At 30.6% G+C, this 26,704-nt stretch overlaps 1 protein-coding gene across 1 annotated transcript in view; it reads left to right on the top strand.

Moving 5' to 3' along the window:
• LOC145296877 (EF-hand calcium-binding domain-containing protein 14-like) overlaps nucleotides 1-26,704 on the top strand; it is a 130,901-nt gene that overhangs the window by 5,740 nt on the left and 98,457 nt on the right. The window contains exon 2 of the mRNA XM_080143012.1: nucleotides 14,029-14,174. Within this exon, the coding sequence (XP_079999138.1) occupies nucleotides 14,029-14,174 (146 nt within the window). The remainder of the gene's footprint in view (nucleotides 1-14,028; nucleotides 14,175-26,704) is intronic.

The raw sequence follows: 26,704 nt of genomic DNA, 5'->3' as shown, positions 1-26,704 counted from the left end.
TTTATAAAAAAAACAAATTCATGCGCCTTTATTTTTATTTTTTTTTTATTTTTTATTTTTTTAGTACTTTAGCAAAGTTGTTTTTTGTTTACAAAAAAAAAATACATGTATATATCTATAAAAGTGAAATTGTATGTGTACATTTCCCTACTAAATTACTCTGTCAATTTTCAGTCTACAGACTCGAAATTTGACACAAGGGGTTTTACGATTTGGGTCATTCCGTGGCAAATGTGAGATTTTAAAACCCATATCCCTAGATCTGGCTGTAGTTTGAACTGCAGATAGACAATGTAGGAACTAAGAAATGCTGAAAATTTGAGCACATAACTCCAAGCGATTCCTGATTTAGAGCATTTTTTGTTTTGGCGTTAGTCACATAATGTGACACCCGGGCTACAATTTTGTGAGGTCATTTCTTTGAATATTTTCTGATTGGAAGATCATATGACTCTAAAAATTCACCCAGGTAAGTTTTTTGACCCAAAGAATTCAAAAATGGCATCAGATTTTCTCCAAAATGAAGCCTTTTAGAGCAGTGCTTTGCATTTTGTTGATGTGTAGTGACTTCAAGAAGTATGGTCAAAAGAAATCTTGTGATTTTTATTTTTAGAAAAATGTTGATTTTTTTCGTCAAGTTTTGCTACTATAATCAACATGTTTATGTTTTCAGATAGATTACACATAGTTTTGAGTATCCCATCGTGAAAAGCAGTAAAATTTTGTATCTTGATTGTTTTAGATCACTTTTATTATTTTGGAATTTCTGAAAAATTTGATAGAGAAAATTTATTTTGTAAATTTGATTTTCTGACACTTTATGATAGGTTAGAAATATTCAGAAAACTATATAGAAATCAGAGCGAAAAAAGTAACGTTTTCAAGAAAATATAAACAAAAGGTTAAAAAATTGTGTAAAAATGACCCCCCCCCCCCAGTTTTTGAGGGTTAAAAGTTTCTCAAGAAGTTTCTTAATCAAAATTGTTGGCTTGAAATAGTACTAGAAGTTTAAGATTTTTACCATCCTATTACTGGTTTCTTATAAAAAAAACATACTTTTATCTGGCTTGGTGTTTCCAACCCTCATCAACTAATCTTGAAGACGGCTAGGTTGTTGAAATTGTTACCAGAACTTAACTGTTTTAGTATCTGGCTTACTCTAAAATTTATTCCAAAATTAAGGTGTGACATAAGTTTAACACATGTCTAAATTGATTATCACATCCAATGGGGGGGGGGGGGAAATATTTTTCATTATCATCAAAAATATACCCGACTTTCAACAGAAACTGTGAGTGAACGAAACGAAAACTTTTGACCATTTTTGATCCAGAGACAATTTATTATGTTTAGAAACAATATATGAAAAAAGCAATGCATTACCATGCCAGCCACACCCCTTTTTTTTTTTTTTTTTTTTTTCAATTTTGGAGCACACGTGGAAAAATCCAAAAACCCTTAATATCTCTGTAAAAGTTCAAAAGATTTGACCTTTGCAGTCTCTAGCAAACTATTCAGCCACTTTTGGGTCTAAACGTTTGAAATTTTACATAAATGGTATTCAGACATTCAGCAAACTGTTTAAAAAGATTTTGGGCAAAAATTTGGCTACCAAGAGGTCAAAGTTGGAAGAGTTGACCTTTGCAGACTACCAAAACTCCTCTGCCAATTTTGGGTCTAAACACTTGAAATTTTAGATGTAGGCTACCTGGACATGAGTCAAACTTTTTAATATATATATATGCACATAAAGTAATGAACAATACATAGGGCCCGAGTAAAGCTGGGCTGAACTGCTAGTTTTCACTAAAATTTAAAAACAATAATTGGTTAGTGATATTCTGTGATTATTAATTAACTAGAAGTACCCGGTGAAAGCGTGCCCCCCTGATAAAAATTATGGTACCGTTGTTGTTGCTGCTACCCAACCTCCTTAATGTAAGGAATGACTTTCTGAATGGACACCCCCAATTCCTTATGAAAACAATTTTTTAAAGGTAGATTGTGTGTTGGTCTACCAGGCCACATTTACCAAAAATTAAAAAAAAAAAAAAATTAATAAATGGAATATTTTGTTATTTTTATGTTTTTAATGTACCTCCCCCTCCCATTTAATTTGTCATATTTTGGGGTTAGATTTTATGAAATTATTAGGTGAAAGTACAGAGTGGTCTCATAAAAAAAAGTTTAATTCCAGACTCCCTTCCGCCAAAAATGAATTAAATTTATCATTATTTTATATTTTAAATGTAACCCTCCCCACTGTCATGTTTTGCTGCCCCCCCTATCACCAAACTTAAAAAAAGATGGTATGGGTGACATGTCTCGTTGAACGCTAGGTGGCCAAAAAATGGGTGCGCATTTTACAATAAAGTTATATAGGAAAGTGATCCCCCACTCTAATAAGTTAAAAAAAATTTTACCGTTGTTTTAATGTTCCTCTCTGTGTTTCTCTCTCTCTCTGCTGATACAATGATTTTAATCTCTCTCTCTCTGTCACTCTGTTTCTTTCGCTTTGGTTCCTTCATGTTTTTATCAGTAATGTTTTTTGTATTAACTACATTACTTGTTTTCAATAATTTTAGATATCACCGTAAGAAAAAGAAAAAATGCAATCTCTGTGTATGTCTCTCTCTCTCTCGATACGATGATTAATCTCTGTTTCTCTCTCTCTTTCTTTCGCTTTGGTTCTGTTTTTCTATCTCTACCTCTCTCGCTTTCTCTATCTCCCTCTAATGACATTTAGAGAGAGAAAGAGATGGAGAGAGAGCGGGATTGAGAAGCAAATAACTTTAAGGTGCAGTAATTGCTTTATTTAAGGTAAAAATCTGGCCCTCTCTGTCGATAGTCGCCATATTGGATAACAGCTTGATTGAGTGTTCGTTTAAGTGTTTAAAATAGTATTCATAAATAAGAAATCGGTATCATCTAAGCCAATCAGGATAGGATTGTTGTAAGGGAGAAGTTATTTTTTGAATGGACGGACAGGAATTTAATGGTTGGGCTCTAAATTATGAATCTGTTAAGAACGGTGTAACCACAGCATCCATAACTTCTGTATAAATGCACACGGTGTGGAATGGAGGCATAAGAAGACTTTTTGAAGGGATGGTGAAAATCTAGCTACTTTCTCTATAGGTTATGACTATGATGAACATGGTGCTCCTTGGAATAAATGTAATGTTTTAATAATACGAAGTAATGTGTATGTAAATGCATTCTATAGGTAAATATGATAATGACTAATGGGGCAAACATCCAGAGGGGAAAAATTGCGCCTCTTTTATCTATATATCAATATATATAAAAAGCAAAACGCACGCAAGAATTTTTGTATGTCCAACAAAGGCTTTTTTCGTCGGGCTTCTGGGGGGGGGGCGGTTACTATCGCTTAGAAGTGTTTATATACCCCCTAGATGATAATATCTAGTATTTGTGAACGCGTGTCGCGTCTAGATTTATTTACAGCGACTTTTACACAATTCTTGCTATTTTCGCCCCTCTTGTGTTGATTCGGCTTTTTCGTATAAAAGCGAAACTGATGTGACACTAAAATGCCTTTCTCGGCTATGGACGTTTGGTCAATGTCTGTGAAAATCATCATATCAGACAATTGCTTTCATTTGGACACACTCCCCTAATAATGGTGGAGCTGGTTTTCCCCAACACGTTTTGGGGAAACAAAACCAGACAAAGTTGGGTAAAAAACAAACTCAAAAGAACTATCCCGCAGTTAAAAATTAAGTGATGAATTTAATTTCCTTTGACCTAATTAATTTTGCCGCGCACCTGTCCTTTATAAATGTTAAATTGAAATTGCTTTCAGTTACTTTCCTTTTGTGGGCGAGCGGGTAACTTATCAACATTCTGGGTTCGATCCTACCTATCTACCAAAACTTTTTATTTATGTTTTTCCAATTTTTTAAACAAGTTTGTTTTTATTCTACTTGTTTTTCTTTTTACATCAGGTTTGTTTTTTTTTTTTTTTGTCCGATTTTTTTAAAAAGTTTAACGTAGGGTTTGGATCTACCCCCCCCCCCCCACACACACCTACAAACACATGGGCAACACCGGGTACCCCCGCTAGTATATATATAAAAGGCAATAGCGGCACGCACATTTTTGTATGTCCAACAATGGCTTTTTTTGTCTAGGTTCTCTGGGCGGAAAGGGGGGGGGTACTATTTTTTAGAACTTTTTATATACTCTCTATATCATAATATCTATGATTTGCGAAGGGACGTCGTGTCTAGATTTATTTTGATCGAGTTTTATAAAATTTATGCTATTTCGTTGTCGTATGTTTGTTCGGCTTTTTAGTATAAATAAAGTGAAACTAAATTGAAACGATGTTTCTTCCTCAGCTTTTGCGCCGGGGACATCCAGAAAGCAAATCAGCTTTGATCAATGCGGTGAGAACCGTCATATCAGACAATTGCTATTCATTTGGACACTCCCCTTTTTTAAGGGGAACTGGTTGCACCCCCCCCCCCCCCCAACAGCTTGGGGAAACAAAACCAAAAAAACTGCCTCGCAGCAAAAGTTAAATGCGGCATTTCATTCCACTATGGCGTGATTTTTTACCTCATTAAATTCACGCACCGGTCACATAACTTTTTAATTCTTTAATTTCATCCACTCCCATTTCACTGCCTTCGTAGCATCGAGGTAAGTTATCATGCCCCCCTTTTTTTTTTTTTTTTTTTCCGCTTTTGCTCCAAGGATTTGAGTTTGAGCCTACCTGCCTACCAAAACATTTTTTTTTTCTTTTACACCGACAAACACCCGGGCAATGATGGGCACCCTGCTAGTTATATACAAAATAAATACTGAAAATTTCATTGAAATTGGTTGATTTCCTGAATTTTGGTGAATTTTTTAAATGCCAGGAGGGGTTAAAATGTTTTTGCATTTTTAGGGATCAGCCATTCATTTTGCAAATACATATAAAGTGCTTTTTTAGTTACACCAAAAGTATTATTGCTTAAAAAATATTTCAATAAATAAAGAAATGTACACACACAAAAAACATTGCATTCTAATTAAAAAAAAAATGAAATGAAAGCCATTAAAAATAATGCCTTTTATTTTTCTAATAAGTATAGAGAAATCAAGAAATATTTATTAAGATAATATTTTTTACTAGCGGGACCTGTGGGAATTCCACAGGAGACTCATTCATATGTAATATATTGATGTTGGCATTCTGTAGATGTTCAATATAAATGGAGATGCTCTAATATTATAGTAACTTTTTTTGCTAAAATGGCAAAAGTATTTTTCTCAGCTAGCACGAACGCCTGGTAAAGTACGCTTAAATATGATATTTTAATTCTTGCAGATTTCATATATATTGTTATAGAGTTAATGTTATAACGATTTTTATGTTATAAAGTTACGATTTCTAAAACATATATATATATATATATCCATATTACTTGGGTGCATTAGCTTGAACTGAAATAAAAACTTGTGAATATATATATATATATATATATATATATATATATATATATATATATATATATATAAACTTGTTCCTTCAGTCATAACCGAAACCAAAACTTATGAAAAATTCTTGGTAAAATTATTTATGACAAGAAATAGGACATAGCAATTAAACGACCTGGATTCTATTCAAAAACAAACAGCATTTTATTTTATGCAAAATTTAATCAAGTATTACTTATTTTTGTAAAATATATGCAAAAAAAAAAAAAAAAAAAATTTGTGTACAAAAGTTTCACATTTTCTTTCAGGCCAATTTGTTTTAGAATAAAAACAGAAGTCCAGTTTGGTAACCGGACCATTATTTCTTCTACTCAAGGTTTTCACCTGATAATCGGTATAACATTAATGAAAAAATATTTAATATGTTAGTATAGATATCTCTAAAAATTTTAGATGTAGATTACTTGGACATGAATCAAACTTTTTAATTTGATTTGAGCCCAAAACAAATGTTAAGGGGTCGAAGTTAATAAAAATTTGTTCTCTGCAGTCTCTACCAAATTACTGTCAATTTTGGGTCTAAACATTTGAAATTTTACATAAAGGGTATTCTGACATGCAGCAAGCTTTTTAATCAGTTTTTGGGCAAAAATGTGGCTGCCAAGAGGTCAAAGGTAAAAGATTTGACCTTTGCAGACTCTACCAAACTCCTCCGCCAATTTTGGGTCTAAATACTTGAAATTTTAGATGTAGGTTACCTGGACATGAGTTAGATTTTTCTCCACATTAAAAGTCGATTTTGTTATTCTTTTATTTTGCTTAATGATTGACCAATAATTGTCCTCGAAAAAAAAATATCTGAAAATGAATTAATGTCATGTTGACAAACTTTTTGTTTTTGAGTAAATGCAATTTAATAATTATTCCAATGTATTTTTGGCAAAAAGTTTTCTCTCCCTCTACCTCCCTTACTTCAACCAAGGTTGTTTTTATTCACACACAATGACTTTAGACTGGAAAACCTTCACCTCATAAATATGGTGATACGAGTTCAATTGTAAAAAAAGAAACAATTGAAAAATCTCGTATTTCAATCCAATTAATTGACCCCATTTTTAGTCCTGAAATAAAATGGAAAATTACTTTTTTATTTATTTATTTATGTTTGAGAAATGTAAATGTGATTTAATGTTTTAATCTCTGGCTGCCATGTTTTTCTTTCTCTTTCTTTCCTCTTTCATTGTTTCTTCTTTTCCTTTCTTTGTTTTTTTCTTTGTTTTTTCTTTGTTTTTTTCCCTCTGTTTTTTTTTTCTTTCTCTGTTTTTTTTTCTTTCTCTGTTTTTTTTTCTTTCTGTTTTTTTTTTCTTTCTCTGTTTTTTTTTCTTTCTCTGTTTTTTTTTTCTTTCTCTGTTTTTTTTTTTCTTTCTCTGTTTTTTTTTCTTTCTGTTTTTTTTTCTTTCTCTGTTTTTTTTTCTTTCTCTGTTTTTTTTTCTTTCTCTGTTTTTTTTTCTTTCTCTGTTTTTTTTTCTTTCTCTGTTTTTTTTTCTTTCTCTGTTTTTTTTTCTTTCTCTGTTTTTTTTTCTTTCTCTGTTTTTTTTTCTTTCTCTGTTTTTTTTTCTTTCTCTGTTTTTTTTTCTTTCTCTGTTTTTTTTCTTTCTCTGTTTTTTTTTTCTCTGTTTTTTTCTTTCTGTTTTTTTTTCTTTCTGTTTTTTTTTCTTTCTGTTTTTTTTTCTTTCTGTTTTTTTTTCTTTCTGTTTTTTTTTCTTTCTGTTTTTTTTTTCTTTGTTTTTTTTTCTTTCTCTGTTTTTTTTTTCTTTCTCTGTTTTTTTTTTCTTTCTCTGTTTTTTTTTTCTTTCTCTGTTTTTTTTTCTTTCTCTGTTTTTTTTTCTTTCTCTGTTTTTTTTTCTTTCTGTTTTTTTTTCTTTCTCTGTTTTTTTTTCTTTCTCTGTTTTTTTTTCTTTCTCTGTTTTTTTTTCTTTCTCTGTTTTTTTTTCTTTCTCTGTTTTTTTTCTTTCTCTGTTTTTTTTTCTTTCTCTGTTTTTTTTTCTTTCTCTGTTTTTTTTCTTTCTCTGTTTTTTTTCTTTCTCTGTTTTTTTTCTTTCTCTGTTTTTTTTCTTTCTCTGTTTTTTTTCTTTCTCTGTTTTTTTTCTTTCTCTGTTTTTTTTCTTTCTCTGTTTTTTTTCTTTCTCTGTTTTTTTTCTTTCTCTGTTTTTTTTCTTTCTCTGTTTTTTTTTCTTTCTGTTTTTTTTTCTTTCTGTTTTTTTTCTGTTTTTTTCTTTGTTTTTTTTTTCTTTCTCTGTTTTTTTTTCTGTTTTTTTCTTTGTTTTTTTTTCTTTCTCTGTTTTTTTTTCTTTCTCTGTTTTTTTTTCTTTCTCTGTTTTTTTTCTTTCTCTGTTTTTTTTCTTTCTCTGTTTTTTTTTCTTTCTCTGTTTTTTTTTCTTTCTCTGTTTTTTTTTCTTTCTCTGTTTTTTTTTCTTTCTCTGTTTTTTTTTCTTTCTCTGTTTTTTTTTCTTTCTCTGTTTTTTTTTTCTTTCTCTGTTTTTTTTTCTTTCTCTGTTTTTTTTTCTTTCTCTGTTTTTTTTTCTTTCTCTGTTTTTTTTTCTTTCTCTGTTTTTTTTTCTTTCTCTGTTTTTTTTTCTTTCTCTGTTTTTTTTTCTTTCTCTGTTTTTTTTTCTTTCTCTGTTTTTTTTTCTTTCTCTGTTTTCTTTTTCTTTCTCTGTTTTCTTTTTTTTTTCTCTGTGTTTTTTTTTCTGTTTTTTCTCTCTGTTTTTTTCCCCTCTGTTTTTTTGTTCTGTTTTTTTTTTTTCTCTCCTGTGTTTTTTCTCTGTTCCTTCTATGTGTGTTTTTTCTCTGTTTCTTCTCTGTGTGTTTTTTCTCTGTTTCTTCTCTGTGTGTTTTTTCTCTGTTTCTTCTCTGTGTGTTTTTTCTCTGTTCCTTCTATGTGTGTTTTTTCTCTGTTTCTTCGTGTTTTTTCTGTTTTTTTTTCTCTGTGTGTATTTTCTCTTTTTTTCTTTCTCTTCTTTTTTTTTCTTTCTCTTTTTTTTCTTTTCTCTTTCTCTTCTCTTTTTTCTTTTCTCTTTCTCTTCTCTTTTGTCTTTTCTCTTTCTCTTCTCTTTTGTCTTTTCTCTTTCTCTTCTCTTTTGTCTTTTCTCTTTCTCTTCTCCTTTTTCTTTTCTCTTTTCTTTTTTCTTCTCTTTCTCTTTCTCTTTTTTTTTTCTTCTCTTTCTCTTTTTTTTTTCTTCTCTTTCTCTTCTCTTTTTTCTTCTCTTTCTCTTCTCTTTTTTCTTCTCTTTCTCTTCTCTTTTTTCTTCTCTTTCTCTTCTCTTTTTTCTTCTCTTTCTCTTCTCTTTTTTCTTTTTTCTTTTTTACTCTTTCTCTTCTCTTTTTTCTTTTGTCTGTTTCTCTTCTCTTTTTTCTTTTGTCTGTTTCTCTTCTCTTTTTTCTTTTGTCTGTTTCTCTTCTCTTTTTTCTTTTGTCTGTTTCTCTTCTCTTTTTTCTTTTGTCTGTTTCTCTTCTCTTTTTTCTTTTGTCTTTTTCTCTTCTCTTTTTTCTTTTGTCTTTTTCTCTTCTCTTTTTTCTTTTGTCTTTTTCTCTTCTCTTTTTTCTTTTGTCTTTTTCTCTTCTCTTTTTTCTTTTGTCTTTTTCTCTTCTCTTTTTTCTTTTGTCTCTTTCTCTTCTCTTTTTTCTCTTTCTCTTCTCTTTTTTCTCTTTCTCTTCTCTTTTTTCTCTTTCTCTTCTCTTTTTTCTCTTTCTCTTCTCTTTTTTCTTTTTCTCTTTCTCTCTTTTTTCTTTTTTCTCTTTCTCTTTTTTTTCTTTTTTCTCTTTCTCTCTTTTTTCTTTTTTCTCTTTCTCTTTTTTTTCTTTTTTCTCTTTCTCTTCTCTTTTTTCTTTTTTCTCTTTCTCTTCTCTTTTTTCTTTTTTCTCTTTCTCTTCTCTTTTTTCTTTTTTCTCTTTCTCTTCTCTTTTTTCTTTTTTCTCTTTCTCTTCTCTTTTTTCTTTTTTCTCTTTCTCTTCTCTTTTTTCTTTTTTCTCTTTCTCTTCTCTTTTTTCTTTTTTCTCTTTCTCTTCTCTTTTTTTTCTTCTCTTTTTTTTCTTTTTTCTCTTTTTTTTCTTTTTTTTTCTTTTTTCTCTTTCTCTTTTCTCTTTCTCTTTTTTCTTTCTCTTTTTTCTTTCTCTTTTTTCTTTCTCTTTTTTCTCTTTCTCATTTTTCTCTTTTTTCTCTTTCTCTTTTTTCTCTTTCTCTTTTTTCTCTTTCTCTTTTTTCTCTTTCTCTTTTTTCTCTTTTTTCTCTTTCTCTTTTTTTCTCTTTTTTCTCTTTTTTCTCTTTTTCTCTTTCTCTTTTTTTTCTCTTTTTTTCTCTTTCTCTTTTTTCTCTTTCTCTTTTTTCTCTTTCTCTTTTTTCTCTTTCTCTTTTTTCTCTTTCTCTTTTTTCTCTTTCTCTTTTTTCTCTTTCTCTTTTTTCTCTTTTCTTTTCTCTTTTCTTTTCTCTTTCTCTTTTTTTTCTCTTTCTCTTTTCTTTTCTCTTTCTCTTTTTTTTCTCTTTCTCTTTTCTTTTCTCTTTCTCTTTTTTTTCTCTTTCTCTTTTTTTTCTCTTTCTCTTTTTTTTCTCTTTTTCTTTTTTTTCTCTTTCTCTTTTTTTTCTTTTTTCTTTTTTCTCTTTTTTCTTTTTTCTCTTTTTTCTTTTTTCTTTCTTTTTTCTTTCTTTTTTCTTTCTTTTTTCTTTCTTTTTTCTTTCTTTTTTCTCTTTTTTCTCTTTTCTTTTTCTCATCTCTTTTTCTTTTCTCTTTCTCTTTTTTTCTTTTCTTTCTCTTTTTTCTTTTCTCTTTTTCTTTTCTCTTTTTCTTTTCTCTTTCTCTTTTTTCTCTTTTTCTTTTCTCTTTTTCACTTTTTTCTCTTCACTTTTTTCTCTTTTTCACTTATTCTCTTTTTTCTTTCTCTTTTTTCTTTCTCTTTTTTCTTTTTCTCTTTCTTTTTCTCTTTCTTTTTCTCTTTCTTCTTTTTCTCTTTTTTCTTTTTCTCTTTTTTCTTTTTCTCTTTTTTCTTTTTCTCTTTTTTCTTTTTCTCTTTTTTCTTTTTCTCTTTTTTCTTTTTTTCTCTTTCTTTTTCTCCTTTTTTCTTTTTTTCTCTTTTTTCTTTTTTCTCCTTTTTTCTTTTTTTTCCTTTTTTTCTCTTTTTTTTCTTTTTTTTCCTCTCTTTTTTCTCTCCTCTTTTTTCTCCTTTTTTCTCTTTTTTTTCTCCTTTTTTTCTCTTTTTTTTCTCCTTTCTCTTTTTTCTCTTTTTTTCTCTTTTTTCTCTTTTTTTCTCTTTTTTCTCTTTTTTTTCTCTTTTTTCTCTTTTTCTCTTTGTTCTCCTTTTTCTCTTTGTTCTCCTATTTCTCTTATTTGTTTCTCTTTGTCTCTTTTTGTCTTTTTTTTCTCTTTTTGTCTTTCTTTCTTTTTTAGCTCTTTTTTGTCTCCTTTTTTTGTCTTTTTTTTGTCTAGTCTCTTTTTTCCTCTTTCTTTTTTCCTCTTTTTTCCTCTTTCTTTTTTCCTCTTTCTTTTTTGTCTCCTTTTTTTTGTCTCCTTTTTTATTGTCTTTTTTTTTTGTCTTTTTTTGTCTCCTTTTTTTTGTCTAGTCTCTTTTTTCCTCTTTCTTTTTTTCCTCTTTTTTGGGGGCATAATTCCCCTAATTTTATCATGATAATCGTTGTCACCATACCCACCTAAATGCTAAAAAAAAAAAAAAAGATTGAGCGGTGCCCGTGTTGGTAGGAGAGAAGTAGTTTCATTTATCACACGTGCATACAAACTTGGCAACCAGTGAATTAAAGTGCATAATACAGATCTTTATATCTCTAAAAGTACTTATCTCCGCAAGATTTGTTGTAATTAGCATAATCAAAAACCTAACAAAGTCGTCATTCTAAGGTAATTGTGGAGGTGGACCTAATGTAAAATGTTACCCTCTCATCCAAAAAGAAAAAAAAATTTAAGTGTGCACAATCTCGAGAATCAGTCCGGAAAAGAAAATTAAATGAAATATTCCATAGAATTCAAAATTGGTGAAAATGCAAAGATATAAGTATATAACAAATAAGTGTTTCCATATGCAATGAAATTTAAGTTAAAATTGTATTGTAAGTAATCAGCGTAAAAAATCTAATTGCCAACCAGAATAGTAAATGCAAAAAAGAAAAAAAAAAAAAAAGCAAAGGAAAATCTTTTGGGTTGCGGGGGGGGGGGGGGCGTGTTAGTATTTTGTATATATTTATATTCCTACTAAACTATTGCTGTGTTTACATTTTTTTGAGTGTTCCGGATGTGCAAACAGAGATGGAAAAGAAGTTATGTATATAAAAATTTTTTACTTGTGCACGTTTGTTCCAGTAATTAATATTATTAGTATTTAATTCTGTTTATGAGCTGTTAATATGGTAGTATATATATTTTTTCTTTTAGTGCTAGTTTCTCTTGTGGAGAGCGACGCCATTTTTGTAAACTTTTAGAAGTGTTCGTTTATTTAGGAATTAGTTTTATTCTGGAATATGAGAATGTCAGGTCTCAGCCAATCAGAAGATGGCAGAACATGACTAGGGGGCCATTAATATTTAGGATTCTGAAATCAGAAAGAATGTTATGTCTATGTATGTCTTAACCAGTTACAGAGAGTGTAATCACACTATAGTTGAAAAATGTAGACTTGAATACGGTGATAACTGATACTAGCGTTTGAACTACATATCTAGAGAGAAAAGTAGGAACTCCTTCCTCTTAAGATGTTGCAATTGTGATGGTGATACTTATCAAATAGAATGTAGCATTTTAATATCATGACTGAATTTGTCTATAATGGTCGTCGAAAGCTACATACAATACTGGCTAATAGGCTAGATGTATAAAATTTGTGTGTGGTATCTGGTGTAGCAAACCTACGATACTTTGGTACAGAGGGGAATTTCTGCAGTCATTTTATTATATAGGAGATTAAAATATACTTTAAAAATAGTTGATCATCACAGACACATGATTTGACAATTACATAGATTTAAAACAATGTTTTATTTTGTTTTAGATATAAAATTTATTTAAAAAGTAAAAATGAGTTTGAAATATAATTAGTTAATCATTTACGAATCATCAATAAGAATCCTTGATTCTTATGTAGAAGGCCCAGAATTGCTGAAAATCGACATGAACTTGTCTAGTTGTTTTCGAAAACATGTAAGCAAATGACTGTTTTTCAGAATGGTTTTATTTTTAATAAAAAATATATTTACATCGAATTGTTTAATGATTTTTAGTTTTAATAAAATATTATAGTAAAAATATATTTTAAAAAAATATCTGTACTTTGGATTTTTTTTTTTTTTCAATGGTAAAATGGGATGAGTTTAGAATGAACAATTTTGCAAAGTAAATATTTTTTTTTATTAAAACCATTCTAAAAAACAACTAAGTTTGCTTATTTTAAAACTGGTAAACATTATTCAGAAAGGATTTTTCTAGGGCATTCGCCATGAAACACAATGGTTAATGGAAATCGAAGTCAAAAACACATGTCAAACTTGGGGATAACTGATATTGTTCGCTGGATGGTTTATATTTTAGGGGACTGAGTTTCTTCTTAAAATAGGAAAGTTGCATCAATTATACAAACAGCTATGGGTTGACTAGAGTTTGTTCTAAGCACAATAAATACCAGGGTTGCAGAGTCAGATAGTAAAATTCCGACTCCTAGGGTGCGTTTGATATCTTCGACTCCTATGTGGTAATCTATTCTATTTTGATGTACCGGAGCAATGTTGAATCTGTAAGAGTTGATTTTTTTTTTTTTTTTTTTTTTTTTCTTAACTTTTTTCTATTACATTTTTACCCCAAACAAGGCACATTGCCACTTTGATGTAGGTGGCTACTATCAGGGACCTAAGTTGCAGGAGTTCTATGTAGGGAGTTTAGCAGCAAGATGTAGGTTCACATTATACTTGAACTTCTGCATGTCAGTACTTTAATGGTGAATGCTCTGACGAACTACAAGCACTTGTACCCCCCTCGACATGAATATCCCCGACAAACCCAACAAGCAGCTAAATCCCACCCCTTCAAAGTAGAGATCCCTATGTGTAAGAAAGCCTTCTACTCCAATAGTTTCTTCCCCAGAACTGCTAGACTGTGGAACTCCCTTCCGAGATTCTGCTTTCCCAACTGTACTGACATGCAGAAGTTCGTGTAATGTGAACAGATATCTTGCTACCCATCTCCCTTCAGAATACCCCTGCAACTTGCGTCCCCGATAGTAGCCCCCTACTTCAAAGTGGCACTGTGCCTTGTTTGGGGTGAAAATTGAATAGTAAAAAAAAAAAAAGTACAGTTGGGGAAGCAGGAAACCGGAAGAGAATTTCAAAGTTTAACAGTTTCTGGATAAGAAACAATTAGAGTAGAAGGCTTTCTTACATCTGGGGATATTTACTGTGTAGGGGTGGGATTTTGCTGCTTGTCGGGTTTGTCAACTCATATCGTTTTGATCTATCCACTTTTTCCATTCATTTCTACATAATTTGTTTGTAGCTGAAAAATATTTTGATTTTTCTTTTTTCTTCAGGAAAAGATCTCCCAATAGTGAATCTGACTGCTTATCCTACTTAAAATGGCTATTCTGTACGCTGACTGTGGCCGGACTCATTGCCCTTGCAATTGTTTCATACAATTTGATGTACCAGATCGATGAAGTGAGGAAAAATCAAAACAGTAAGAAAAAAAATCTTTTCTTTTTTGCTATTCCTTTTTTAAATGAAATTTTTTTTTTTAACTTCTTTCTGGATTGCACCCCCCAACCACCCACCGACTTTTTTTTTTTTTTTTTTTTTTTGTCACAAAGAAAATTAAAAAACAAAACACCTGCTCTTGTGTGACACTAACAGCAAATTTTGCTTTACTAAATTATCACTAATTTTAATATTTTTACTTCAAAGCAACCTCCCCTCTCTTTACACAAATTTTGGAACTTTGCGGACTTGTTTTTATATAAGAAAAAAAAAAACAAACCTTTATTTTCTGTTTAACATTTTAGCAAAAGTCAGAATTTTTGTCTGTTGGCAAAACACTTGAAAATGTGTACTTGGAGTTATCTTCATCAGCCGTGTGACTCTCACTCTCTTTTGGTTCTTTCACCCTCACATTTCATGAGTAAGTTTTTTTGACAAAGGGGGAAGAATTGTTGTTAAATAGATAAGATTCTAACCCAGTTAACACTTATTGTTGAATAGCTTTTAATCTTGAAGTGTTATTTTTTTTTTTTCTTGCTCCTTACATCAAGTGGCTTCATGCCATGTTCCGGAGATGTTTCCAGAAAAGAAATCTAAATATAGATATACCTCACTTTATATAGATGGAGATATGTATGCATGTTTACATGGGTCATTCCAAAAGTAAATCCTTCTATTTTTTTAGTTAAAAAAAAAAAAAAAAAAAAAAGTTGAAAAGTTACGAAGATGGGAGTAATATTACTAAAACGAGTAACCTTTTGTGATCCAGAATTTAATTTTCTGCATAGTTACCATCATTCTAAATGCACGTTTACCAGGAATTCAATGATGCATCTCTGCTTTTGACATACGTCCATGACAGTGGTTGCTTTCTATAAAATGGAAAGGAAACAAAACAAAAACTGGCAGTGTCAAATCGTCCTCTTATTGATACAACGTACAAGTCTTTTTTTCCTTTCTTTCCTCAACTTGCAATAAATCCTCGTGTATTCGATATTATCTTCCACCATTCGTTCTCGTTTTAGGCTATTGAACAAAAAAAAAAACTCAACTCCCCTCTCCTGTTTTAGAATTTGTCCCTTTTAACAGTTACCAATTGTGTACATATGCAAATTAATGGCGTACCTTCACGAATGAGCGGCTTACAAAATTATGCTTGTCTTTTCTTTTCTACATTTTCTGTCATTTTATAGGCTAAGTAAACACGAGGTCGTTTGCGAGAGTGATTTCTATTACACTTTCTTAATCTCACACCGTCAATATCTGCAACAGGGAGATGAAATTTTCAAGTCATGAATGCACAAGTTCAGTTAGCATAACAATCCAATTTGCAATACACTTGATCCATTTTGGAGTAATAAAATGTACAGGATTCACTTCTAAACTAATTCAATGATCAGTATGATTTTTGGAATAATACACCTAGACCCAGCGGTTGTGATGTAGACTATATTTTATGAAAACGTAGTAAAAAAGATGCAAGCCCTTGAAAATTCAGATATCCTGATTTTTGTTGAATTTTAACAATTATTATACATCAAGTAATAAATATTTCCGAAATTTTAGGTTGTTTTTTTAAGTTTTTAGGTAACATAATATTGGCACAACCTCCCATTTAAACATTTAAATATTCCAGATTTGCATTAAATTCGATCCATAGGCATTAGATACTATTTTTAAAAATTCCATGAATTTCAATTTCTTATGATCCATTAACCTTTAAATTTGAAACATTCTTGTGGACCCATCTTCATAAATAACCAATTTCTACCATTACCATTTATCACAATGGTTCACTAATTAGCCCTTATCCTTGAGTGGTCCCTAGGTCATGATAAGCAATGATGACTCCTGTCAAAAACAAAAAAACGAATCCAAATCATGCAATAAGGATTCTAGACAAAAATTTAATATCGTTATTGTAAATTTTGATTTTAAACTTTGCAAAGGGAGATAAATGTGGTACAAAACTGAAAACTGTCCAAGGAATTAATTTTTCCGATGTAGGATGGGTATTCCTCTAGTTTAATATAAAAATATAGCTTTGTTTTTGAAAGAAAAATGGGTACTTATTCAGATTGGCACTAATGGCGATAATGAAAAATGAAGAAAAATTTTTTATCATGCAACTACTTGTCATGGAAGGAAGATAGTACATTCCAAAAATCACAAAAATTGATCAAGTAATTGTTATTTTCAAAAAAAGAAACAAAAACAAATTTGCCATTTTTTTCCTGATTAGTGAAGGCCAAAGCTATTTTAATTTTCTTCAAATTTTGTTTTTAATTTATATAAAATGACCCTTTTTAAAATGATGTTTTGATTATTTGAAAATTTTATTTTCTGAAAAATGAAAAAAAAATACACATATGTTAATAAATTATTACTTGGTTTTAAATCGTTGTCTTTCAAACATTATCCAAAAATAAAAAATAAAAAAAATAAAAAATTTTAAATGAAAGTCGGCTGTCTGCCTTGATTTCTTCATGGACGCTGCTTTTTCTCCTGCCTTGACACAAGAAAATTTGATATTCTTGAAGAAAAAAAAATACTTGATCAAATTTTTTTTTTTTTTTTTTTAATAGTTCATCTTCATTGCATGACTAGTACATACATCAAACAGACTTCTGCATTTTTTTTTTCTATTAATTGCCATCATGAGTGCTAATCTAAATAAGCAATGAAAAATGTATTTTTTAAATGTTGCAATTGTCAACACAGTACAGAAAGCAATTTTAATTAAAAAAACAAAAAAAAGAAAAAAAAACAAATGCTCCTAAAAATTCACACTAAAATTGTTTGCAAGCAACCGTGGTGATAAAGTACTTGGCAAAATTGAGTTGTATGTTACACTCTTCTAGAGATTGAAGGTTCAATCCTCAGTGCGGAGCAACACTCAAAATTCAATTGTGAATTACTTAAGACCTACTCAGTAATGGCTGACGGAACAAGAGCATGCTATCTCTGTGGATTAAAAGAAGGGTTCTGTTCAAAATTCCATGCAGAGTCTAGAGTTTGACAAGACACACCTGAAGAAGGGTAGAGATTACATTGACTGAAACGGAAAAATAACACTCAAAATGAGAATAGTAGTCCAAAGAATTCAACTACGAAAAACCACAAAAACTCTATCCTCTTAATGCTGTTGTTATTTTATAATAGGGATTTGGTATCTGTATGTCTAACTGAAACTACACCGCTCTCCTCGAACATTGTCATGTTATCCATTTTCTTTTTTTCTTTGAATGAATTGCAAAAGAAAGGATGAAATAAACTATATATCTTAGAAATTTGGATTGAGTGGATACCTTTTATATTTTGCAAATAAGTTAAAAAAAAAAAAAAAAAAAAAATTGATAAAAAGATTCCCCGAGTTCAACAAGATTGACAAGAAAAAAAGGTCAGGTTACATGGACCGAAACATGAAAATAACATTCAATACGAGAATAGTAGTCCAAAAATCCAAATGATAATAGTAGTAGTCATAGCGGTGTTGACCTTTTCATGTTATTTGTTTTTGTAATTGAAATAATAGAATAAAAAATAACTTTGCTATTTGCCCTGGAAATTATTTTACTTGAAACAGCAAAAAAGATGGTTGGGGTGGGCAGTGAATACAAAGTCTTAATTTCAATCTCTTTTGCCAATCGCCTATATACAAAGGCTTTGGAATCAACTTGGTCCTTTTTTCCCCACTTGAGAAAATAGCTTCTCCCAGCTAGATTTCATTTTATTTATTTTTCCTAATCTATTATTATTAGTAATTTTGTCTGTGTAAGTGAGTTCGTTCTTTATGGACTCAAATGGTTGGGCCGATTTTTTTTTTTTTTTTTTTTTTTTTTTTTTTTATATACTAGCATTTCAGCCTGGCATTGCCTGGATGTTTGGAGGTGCATGTTAAGCAAAAAAAAAAAAAAAAAAAAAGCGGTCAATTTTTTAAAACTTTGACCCCTATTATGACCCCTTAACATTTATTGTTTTGGGCTCAAATCAAGTTATTAAGTTAGATCCATGTCCAAGGAACCTATATCTAAAATTTCAAGTATTTAGACCCAAAATTGACGGAGGAGTTTGGTAGAGTTCTCAAAGGTCACATCGTTTAACTTTGACCCCTTAATAGCCAAAATTCTGGCCGAAAACGGATTACAAAAATTTTCCTAAATCTCAGTACCTTGTATATCAAATTTCGAGTCTGTAGACTGAAAATTGACAATTATTGCATTGAAAAATGTACAGACACACACATGCACAGGCATGTTCACTTATATATATATGTAGATATATATATGAAGGTACTTGATGTGTCTGGAAGTGTTCTTATGTAGGTTTTGTATCTGATATGTATTGAAAATTGATAATTGAAAAAATGATTAAAAAAGGAAGTTTGATTTTGACCAAAGTGAACACTTTTATACAATCTAACATCACAAATGCATTTGAGAAGTTTTATCACCATACCAGCAGAAAGGCCCCACCTATAAAATCAACTGTAGATGCTTTTATAAGACACAGGTGTGTTTGAAATATGTTTCTGCTAAGTGATAGAAATAGACTGTTAGTTTAGAAGTCAATTTCTCAAAACCATTCAATGCATATAAAACTGAATATGATGATGATAGATCATATATCATGGTGAGAAGGAAGTTTTCTGAATGCTTATCAACAAAAATTGCTTAATTTTCCCTTTTCTTTAAATTGTTTTGAAACTTACAGATGCAGGGGGCGCGGTAGAGAGGAAACGTGTTAAAAAGGAGACATGGTAGTTAAAAAAAAAAAAAAAAAAAAAAAAAGTTACACACTTTAAAAAAATATTCTGTTTTCTTTTCCAGCAGCCTGGGCAACGCTGTGTTGCCCTGCTAATTTTAAGAATAAACCGAAAATGTACAAAACCAGTTTAAAAAAAATATCAATTTTTAAAATGATGCAATTAATGTTATATACCAGACTCGTTATATTGATTGGTTTTAATGTCATGTAAGTGATTATTTTTATATATATTTTTTTAAACATGACAATGGTCCGGCCAATACAAAATTTGAACATAATCTGATCTAGAACTTGTGGGGCACAGTTAAAAGAAAAAAGTAATTTATTACCCCTACTTCCACTTTTTCTTTTTTTAAATATATATTTAAAATTAGATAAAGTTTTTTTTTTTTTTTTTTTTTTTTTTCTCAGAAGTGTGTACAAATAAATGAAGACAATAAATTATCTTCCTTGATCTCTAAAACTTAAAAATACATAGATTTGTAGTGTCATCAGCTCTGCATAAAACTCAAGCCTGAATTTAATTTTACAATTGAATATGCTAAGCACATTTAAATTTTATTGCTTGGAGGGTGTGGATGTGTACAAATGAATGGTTTGCTGTTATTGGTTTTCAAAATTATAAGGAAAATGCTTATTTTTTTAAATTTTATTTTCTTATAATTGGATTTAGTTTTTCATAAAAGGCCACATGATATTATATGAATGCAAAAAAAATTGAACTCAATTTTTTTTTTTCCTCAAAATATGTAAAATTTGTGTGCTTGTGTAGATTATTGATCTTTAAAACTAACGCATTTCAAGTGAAAACATTATGTACTTAGGTGTCATGTCAAAATTAGTATAAATTCCAAAAATTACAGAAAATCATCCAGTACATGTACTAGATATAGTTTTAACAAAAAAAATCATCCACAATTATATTCTGATATTCTTTGAGTTTAAAAATGGTGAACCCTTAATTTAAGTCAAAGGAAATGTCATATGGAATTGATTGCAAAATTTTTCTACATTAAAAACTTGATAATGTGATAAATTCTATTGTAATTATTTTTCTACTGGATCATTTTTATAAATTTTTTAAATTTATACTAATTTCGACATGACACATAAGTATGTAATGTTTTCACCTGAAGTGTGTTGGTTTAAAAGATGACGAATTTATACACACACCAAAGTTTGTGCTTAATTCTTTTCTCAATCTCTCAATAATTTGAATGAATGTTTATTTTAAATGATGCAAAAATCTGTAACAAACCATGTATTTCAATTCCATAGGTTGTGTGAAACAAATTGAGATATCAATGTTTGTAAGAAAACATTTCGTAATGCGAGATTAGGAATTTTATTTTGATTTCAATAATTTTATTTTTATACTTTCATAAATATTCAAATAAAAAACTTATTTTTATAATTAAAAAAAAACAAACAAACTTTTTATAATTTCATAAACATTTCTTATAAAATAAACTTTTATAAAACTTTATTAACAGTACAAATAAAGGCTAATTGTTTTTATCTTTTTATAGTTTTGTTATTTTTTTATTGTATATTTTTTCAGTACTGTCCTTTTCTATTTTATTTCAATAAATTGCTTCACAATAGAAATACTGAAGAACAATAAAAGTGAAGGAATTGATTTGCCTTGTCACCGCTTTCAGTATTGCTATGCTGGAAGTTAGGAAGTATGTTAGCTGACTATAACCTAATACAATTGTACCAATTCAAAGGCAAGTAGACATGCTGGATGAAAAGAACATAACGTTGCAGAAGAAAACTGGTTTTTGAAATCAAACTTTTTCGAACTGTACAGAAATTATGGTGTTAAAAATTGTTTTCCATTTATTTCATATAATGAAATGTTAAAACTTGTTTTTTTTTTTTTTATTATCCATTATATAAAGCACATTTTTTTTATTTTAATTTAGTTGAAGTTCTCAGATGAAAGGGTGAATATCTGTTAATTCTCATTAAACCCCAGACAAAGTTGGGTCTCCCTACTAGTCATTTGATAAAGCTGATATTTTTCTGAATAGCCACCCCTGAAATGATTTTTTTGGACAGAAAAACCATTAACACTCAGCAAATATGAGTTTATTAACATTTCTATGAAAAATAGTGTCCACTATATTTTTAATATAGAACTGACCCAAATAAGATAAATTAATAAGTCCTAATAAATACTCAGAAAATAATATTGTGCTACATAGTTCAATACAAATAATCAAATCACATTGTAAGAGACAATCTTTAATTTATTCCTTCAGTCCAGCATCTCTTGGCAGACAATATTTTCTTTTTTATTTGTTTCTTTCAAATATTCTCTTTTTTATGTAATGTTTCAGTGACTTTCTTCAGTGAAGATCCATTGCACGTTACAACTTTTGCATGTCGAAATTACTCACACCATTACAACAATGATCATGTATTATGATATTTGAAAACAGGGCTACATCAAAGGGAGGCCACTCTTGTATTTTTCTCCAGGATTGACAGATGGATCTTTTTAAAGCCAAATTTTGTGAATTTGACCTTTTTGAAGCAGTTTGTCCTTCAAAAGTTGTATTTCGTCTTTTTCAAAGTGTAATGTACAGACTAACTAAGGAAGAAGCAAGCAGAAATAAATATATATATATATATATATATATATATATAATACAGTTGTTTGTATGTCTGGCTTAAAGTAAAAAATGACTAAACAAATACTCACAGAGTTGGCATTCTTTGATCGGCATTGTCCTGGATAAATATCTAAAATTTAAGAATTATTCATTCTTTGGCCCTAAGCTATTGCATTGTCACCAAGAAGTGGATGATGTCAGTTTTCCAACCATTTGATGTACTAACTAAAAGGAAGTAACTCTCTTTTTTTTTTTTTTTTTTTTTTTTTTCTTTTTTTTAAATCAAGGAGTTAATTCCCTTGTGTTGACTCCTTCATTGAGGGTGTATGTCCAGATAGAGTAACGGGTTGGATGGAAAAAAGAGGGTGGGGAAGGAAAGAGAAACCAGGAGAGGGGCTAAGAGAGAAAGATAAAGATAGAATTTTAATAAAAATGTTACACTTTTGCCCGGGCAACGCAGGGTAGCCCTACTAATATATATACACACACACACACACACAGAGTAGAACTCCGGGATACGATGGCTCTAGGTTACAATTTTTTTTTTTTTTTTTTTTTTTTTTTTTTTTGTGGATTACAATGTTTTTCTGGCCCCTTGTTACAGTATTGGTCCCGCCTTCCGGTGTTATTTATAATGTTATTTGATTATATACTGTACTGTATTTTATTACTAATTTTAATGCTGTATCCTGGGATTCTATGTATGTAAATATATATACCCTCCTGCATCCACTTTTTTATAAGCAATTAAAAAAAAAAAAAAAAAAAAAAAATTACACCAAGCCTAATAGAAAAAAAAAAATAAAAACAACAATTGCTCCTGAAGATAATCAGATGCACCGATAGAAAGCGCTCGAGAAGAATATGTCCGAAAAACAACCTTTGGGCGTCATACTGCATAAGTTACCTAATAAAATTAAAAAGGCCGCCTGGCAAATAGAAAAATTATCCATTAAGATCGAAAAAAAGAATAACTCTGTCGTGTTCAATCAGACGTGTCTGAAATATATATATATATTTATTCACAGACACTTTTACTATCCAGCAAAACATTACCAGTGTTATCCTAAGTCAGAGTCGATCAGGCATGTGTAATGTTATGATGATATATGAAAGTGAAACCTGGCCAGTGAGGGTTGAGGACATGCATTGCATGAAGAGAAATGATGGATGTGTAATGTGAGTCTTAAAGACAAGTTTATTTCTGATGACCTCGGAAGATGATTAACATATGGAGATGTGTGCAGAACAGGAGACTTTGATGGTCTAATATATTGAAAGAATGGATGAGAGTTCTTGGTTTAGCAGATGTAGAACAGTTGAGGTATATTCATGAAGGGGAACAACAATCTTATTTTATGCATCTAAATTAGTGGAGTTTAAGGTTCTGGGGATGGCCTTGAGTTGTGTTCGGTTGTAAGGCCTCAAATTAGGAGCTTAGTTGGTTATTCCTTGTAAAATGAGTTGATGCAGTTGCGTGTTGAATCCGTGTCAGTTGGCACTAACCCTATTCGGGTTTAACTGGCTTCCTCCAGAAGAGGAAGTTTCATGGGAGTATGAAATTCACAAGCGGTCCCAAGTTGTATGTATATCCCCGGGAGATGACAACGTTAGGTTTTTGCAACTTTTGCAGGGAGATGTCCTAGATACAGCGCCTGGAATTCCCAAATTGGTCACCCATTTTAGTAATAACTAGGCTCAACGTTGCTTAACTGCGGTGATCTGACGGGAACCGGTGTGTCAACGTGATTATTGCCGTTCAAGTGTTGAATACTAGCATTCATATCAAATTCTAAATAAAACCCTATACTATACACTTTCCGATCATATGCATTTCTTATAAAATTATTTCAGTAAAGAGTTGTTTTCTAATCTGCCTATAGTTAAAGGGAACCATTTTGATTATAAATTACTTTTTCTCATCTCAGAGATTTTGACAAAAATGATATGAATATCACATCTTTATTTTAACCTTTTAATGGAACTTAGTGCTATGAGAAAAGATAACAAAATACCAAGATCTTATGTAGGACATGAAAAGAAATTGGAATCTTAGGAAGATCTGTCATTCAAGTAATTATAGGAACAACCAGACTCGTGAAAAAGAAATTCGGAAACTACCTGGAAAATGTACTTGGTGAACCAAGTGCAAGAGAGATTAAAACAATTGCACTTAAAGGGGCAGTTAGAATCTTAAAAAGATCTCTCGGTTGGAATTTGAGATAGCAGGTGAATGTCTGGCATCCAGTAGAATCCCCCATCCTTAGCTAAAACGAAATGATAAAATTGAGAAAAAAGAAAAAGTACAAACCTGTTCTGTTTTGATAAGTTAATTTTGCCCGTCCTGGGATGGGTATTTTTCTAGGAATCTATATAAACACACACGCACACACAAAAAAAAAATTAATCCACACCAAAAGGTTTAATGTAATGCCAGTTACAATTGAGTGTTAGATGGTGACTTATGTTATGTGAAGCATAACGCCAACATTCTTGTGACTGTTTAACTGACCTAAACATCTACTGCGATGTAAAGTTATGCAAGTAATTTTAACATACTATTAGCGTGAGTCGCTTGTTCAGTCTTCACTGCACAGTGTTTCACAGTGGGTAACCTTGGTATTTTGCCCATATGAGATCTATAAAACCATTTGAGAATAAAACAAGCATTAAATAACGGTTAATTAAAAAAAAAAAAAAAAATACGGAGGCAAATAATTATTAAATAACTCTTCCAAAAAAGAATGGTCTGTAAAAAATCCAATCATTTGAGGCCCCTAGTTTTAGAAGAGATAATTTGAAAATATGGAGACAGATATGTCGCCTTTTATATATTAGATTTGTATATTCTGTATATATGCATATGGGTGTGGCTTGGAGACTAATGAATGAGAGTGGAGAGTTGGATGTTTTGGTTTCGATTCTAGCTGATGGCATCCAAGTCACACACACACACATACATATATTAGTTTTGATCTTGCTGCTATATATTAGGTTCAACATAATAATCGATAGAGAATTGTCTCTATAATAATAAATGCGCAATCTGCATGAATTAAAATATATTTAAACATATCTGCAGCCTGCTAGTATATATTAAAAATTTTAGAAAATAAACAAACTTTTGAAATCATTTGAAGCTGCAATGATTTTATTACAAAAAAAAGAAAAAAAAATCATTCGATTTTTCTTTTCTTTTTTTTTTCATTATTCTTTCTCTCTTTCTTTCTCTTTTCTTTCTTTTTTTCTTTCTCTGTTTTTTTTTCTTTCACTCTTTTTTTTTTTTTTTCCTTTTTCTCTCTTTTTACAATTGAAATGTATCTTAATTTTGGATTGTAAAATATCCATCATCATAGAAGGAAAAGGTTTTTGTTGTTTATTTTTGTTAGTAAAATATCCGTGTCCTCGTATCAAGGATGTGTGCTGATGTTAGTTACATGCAGGATTATGGTTAAAAAAAAAAATAACTCTTCACTGTGAACTGTTTTACGTGCGTGGTCATCCAAAAGTTTTGGTGAAAGCTCTAGACCAGAAGTTGACAACCGTTTGGAGCTTGAAGACCAAAAAAGCTATGCTAATTATAGGAGGGCTAAACTGCTTTGGCTACATTATCATGGAGTGTCGTATAATCCTCTATATAATGTGTTCATATAAATGTGTATTTTCTATTTGATGTGTGATATATTTGTCTCTAAGATGTTGAGTGTATATATATTTGAAGTGTATATGTGATGGTTTAATGATGGATGTATAAACAGGACATATAACATTTATGATAGACTAGCCTGGGTGCCCGGCATTGCCTGTTGTTTGGAGATGTGTTGTGCAAAAAAAAAAAAAAAAAAAAAATGGTAGTAGACAGGCTTGAACCCATGACGTGAAGGCAGAAAAGAAAGTGAAAGAAAATCTGCCTCTTACCACTACTCCATGATGCGACCGGAAGTTTGGAATGTTAAAATTAGGCAAAGTCAATCCAACTGATATGATGATTTGCAAAAATCGCTCGCAAAAAATCGACCCCTCCTTGTAGACAACTTACTAGTTGAGGGTGAAGGAGGTAATGTTTTTGGCCAATTTTTCAATATTTGTCGTCAGACTTAACGCTTCAAAATGATTTCGATCTCGAGAAAATCTGTCCCCCTCTATCGAAAATTTTGAGTAGACATACAAACATACATTTAAACAGACAGGTGTTTTATATTATAGATGCTCTTTACAATAATAGATGGATATAATTCTCTTTGGAGGCGGGGGGGGGGGGGGTTAACATCCGTCAATAGGAAACCATACCTTATCTATCTGGGTTGATCTTGATTTGACGAATCCTTGGAAAAGCTGCAAATAAAGATTCATACCACCCAAAGTTTTGGTTGTATTTACAGCAACTTTATATACTGGTGTTTCTCCATTGGAAAGCTGTCTGTTGGTCTTAGGGCCTAACTATCAACATTTTCTGACTGTCTCCCCTGTTTGCAGCCATTACGGTCAGTGAACCGTCTGTCTCCCAACTCTGACTTCCAACATATTTCTCCCAAAAAAAAAAAGAAAGACCATCTCCTCCTCTAAATAATGTCATCAACACATATCACAACGCAAACATCATCTGATCTGTCACGTAATCATTCGGGTTTATTTTTACTGATAAAATTCCTTTTCCTCACCAAGTTAAAATTCCTGGGAACTATTTTGGTGTAAATATTTTCTCAACTTAAAATACCTTTGTCACTTCGATAACATTCTTTCTGTTATCAAAATTTTTACTAAATTATACACTGATAATTGTCCATGAGCTGGCTACCTGGATTTCTTTTTTTTATTCTGGGAGCCAATAACATAATAGGAGGACAACAATGTAAATAAAAATTTTTGTGCATTTGAAGAAAATAAGTAATACACACTCCGGTAAATTTAAATAAGAATTTGAATTTAGACACAATATATTCACTCTCAACAGTCACTGTGGTTTGGTTTGTTTATATTTTTAATGTGCCCTGAGTAAGGTGGCGGGCTTAAGGAAATTCACTTGAGGGCCGGATTTGGTTTGTTTACTGCAGGTTACTGACCCTGTACTACTAAAATCTTTTGGGTCCTCTAGTCTCCCCTCTGTGTCTAGTATACTTGATAC

This window comes from Euprymna scolopes, chromosome 17 (assembly GCF_053919585.1).
Source record: "Euprymna scolopes isolate OS-2025 chromosome 17, ASM5391958v1, whole genome shotgun sequence".
Classification (NCBI taxonomy): domain Eukaryota; kingdom Metazoa; phylum Mollusca; class Cephalopoda; order Sepiida; family Sepiolidae; genus Euprymna; species Euprymna scolopes.
The sequence above is the reverse complement of the archived record's forward strand: the minus strand, read 5'-3'. Positions and strand labels throughout refer to the sequence as shown.